This window comes from Mandrillus leucophaeus, unplaced genomic scaffold (genome assembly GCF_000951045.1).
Source record: "Mandrillus leucophaeus isolate KB7577 unplaced genomic scaffold, Mleu.le_1.0 Scaffold24, whole genome shotgun sequence".
NCBI lineage: Eukaryota > Metazoa > Chordata > Mammalia > Primates > Cercopithecidae > Mandrillus > Mandrillus leucophaeus.
This window is the reverse complement of record NW_012102476.1, coordinates 1,794,744-1,796,984: the sequence shown is the minus strand read 5'-3', so window position 1 is coordinate 1,796,984 and position 2,241 is coordinate 1,794,744. Positions and strand designations below refer to the sequence as shown.

The 2,241-nt window shown below is 50.9% G+C and overlaps 1 protein-coding gene across 3 annotated transcripts in view; it reads left to right on the top strand.

Annotated features, from left to right (window-relative positions):
• Positions 1 to 2,241, top strand: part of ATP2A1 (ATPase, Ca++ transporting, cardiac muscle, fast twitch 1) — a 42,842-nt gene that overhangs the window by 17,887 nt on the left and 22,714 nt on the right. For all 3 annotated transcript variants that reach the window (XM_011982348.1, XM_011982349.1, XM_011982350.1), the window contains one exon: positions 738 to 904. In XM_011982348.1, the coding sequence (XP_011837738.1) occupies positions 738 to 904 (167 nt within the window). The remainder of the gene's footprint in view (positions 1 to 737; positions 905 to 2,241) is intronic.

Here is a 2,241-nt window from a genome sequence, read left to right as displayed (position 1 = left end):
GAGTCTCTCTCTGTCACCCAGGCTGGAGTGCAGTGGCGCAATCTCGGCTCAGTGCAACCTCTTCCTCCTGGGTTCAAGTGATTATCCTGCCTCTGCCTCCCAAGTAGCTGGGATTACAGGTGCACGCCACCAGGCCCGGCTAATTTTTGTGTTTTCAGCAGAGACGAGGTTTCGCCATGTTGGCCAGGCTGGTCTCGAACTCTGGGCTCAAGCAATCCACCTGCCTTGGCCTCCCAAAGTGCTGGGGTTACAGGCATGAGCCACCACGCCCGGCCCAAAGACCCCTTTTCCAAGTAAGGTAACATTTACAGGCTCCAGGGATTAGGATCTGGTATCTTTAGGGACCATTATTGTTTGTTTGTTTGTTTGTTTGTTTAATAGAGACAAGGTCTCACTCTTGTTGCCCAGGCTGGAGCATGGTATCACAATCATAACTCACTGTAATCTCAAACTCCTGGATTCAAACAATCCTCTTGTTCCAGCCTCCCAAGTAGCTGGTACCATAGGCAATCACCACCATGCCCAGCTAATTTTTAAATCTTATCAGAGGAGTCTCACTGTGTTGCCCAGGTTGGTCTCAAACTCCTGACCTCAAGTGATCCTCCCACCTCAGCCTCCCAAAGTGCTAGGATTATAGGTGTGCACCAATAGTAGCTGGGGGCTACTATTTAGCAGACTACAGACCACACCCTCCCTCCCCTTGCAGGTTCCCTCACGCCCTCCCTCCCTCCCCACAGGTCTTCCTGCAGTCATCACCACCTGCCTGGCCCTGGGTACCCGCCGGATGGCAAAGAAGAACGCCATTGTAAGGAGCTTGCCCTCCGTAGAGACCCTGGGCTGCACCTCTGTCATCTGTTCCGACAAGACAGGCACCCTCACCACCAACCAGATGTCTGTCTGCAAGGTCAGGAGCAGTGTGGGCAGCGCACTCAGTCAGAAGGCTGCCTGTGGGGGTAAAATGGGCCCTCCAAAGATAGAGGTCTCCCTTCATCACTGCTGGCTTCTCATCTGGGCCTGCAAAATGCTCAAAGGGCAGTAGAACACCATCCTGTCTGCCATGAAGGGGATCAGAGAGGACCCTTGTGTCCCAGCCAGACAGCTCACTCTGACAACCATCCATGCACCAGGCACTGCCACACATTGTCTCTCATCCCCCACAATAGCCCATTCAGAGGACGGTCTCATTAACTTCATTTTTTTTAATTAAAGAAAATTATTATGATTTTGAGACAGAGTCTCACTCTGTCACGCAGGCTGCAGTGCAGTGGTGTGATCTTGGCTCACTGCAACCTCTGCCTCCTGGGCTCAAGCGATTCACCTGCCTTAGCCTCCCTAGTAGCTGGGACTACAGGTGCCTGCCACCATGCCCGGCTAATTTTTTTGCATTTTCAATAGAGACAGGATTTGCCATGTTGGCCAGGCTGGTCCTAAACTCCTGGCCTCAAGTGTTGTGCCCCCGTTGGCTTCCCAAAGTACTGGGATTATAGGTGTGAGCCACAGCACCCAGCCTAACTTCCTTTTTTAGAAGAGAAAAAGGCTCAGAGATTACATGACTTCCCCAAGATGCACAGTTAAAAAGTAACAGAGTTGAGTTTCAAATTCAAGTCTGTGTGGCCCCAAAGCTTCTGCCTGTGAAGTGGATGGCTCTCCTAAATGGTCACTCATGACAGGGCCCGCCCAGCCTGCCAACACTGACCGTGAACAGCATTTCCTAAAGCATGGCTCTTAATCTTTTCTGTGCCTCACACCCCTTTGCAGTTGAGCTCTTCTCAGGATAATATTTCAAATGCATATTAATAAAATAAAACAGGCCAGGCGCAATGGCTCACGCCTATAATCCCAACACTTTGGGAGGCCAAGGTGGGCAGATCACGAGGTCAGGAGTTCGAGATGAGCCTGGCCAACATGGTGAAACCCCATCTCTACTAAAAATACAAAAAGTAGCTGGGCATGGTGGTGTGTGCCTGTAATCCCAGCTACTGGGGAGGCTGAGGCAGGAAAATCGCTTGAACCCAGGAGGCAGAGGTTTCAGTGAGCCGAGATCACTCCACTGCACTCCAGCCTGGGTGGCAAGAGTAAGACTCTGTCTTAAATAATAAAATGAAATGCAAAGAAATAAAATAAAATAAAATAAAACAGGCTGGGGGTGGTGGCTCACGCCTGTAATCTCTTTGGGAGGCCAAGGTGGGAGGATGGGGATCACTTGAGCCCCGAAGTTCGAGACCAGCCTAAGCAACATAG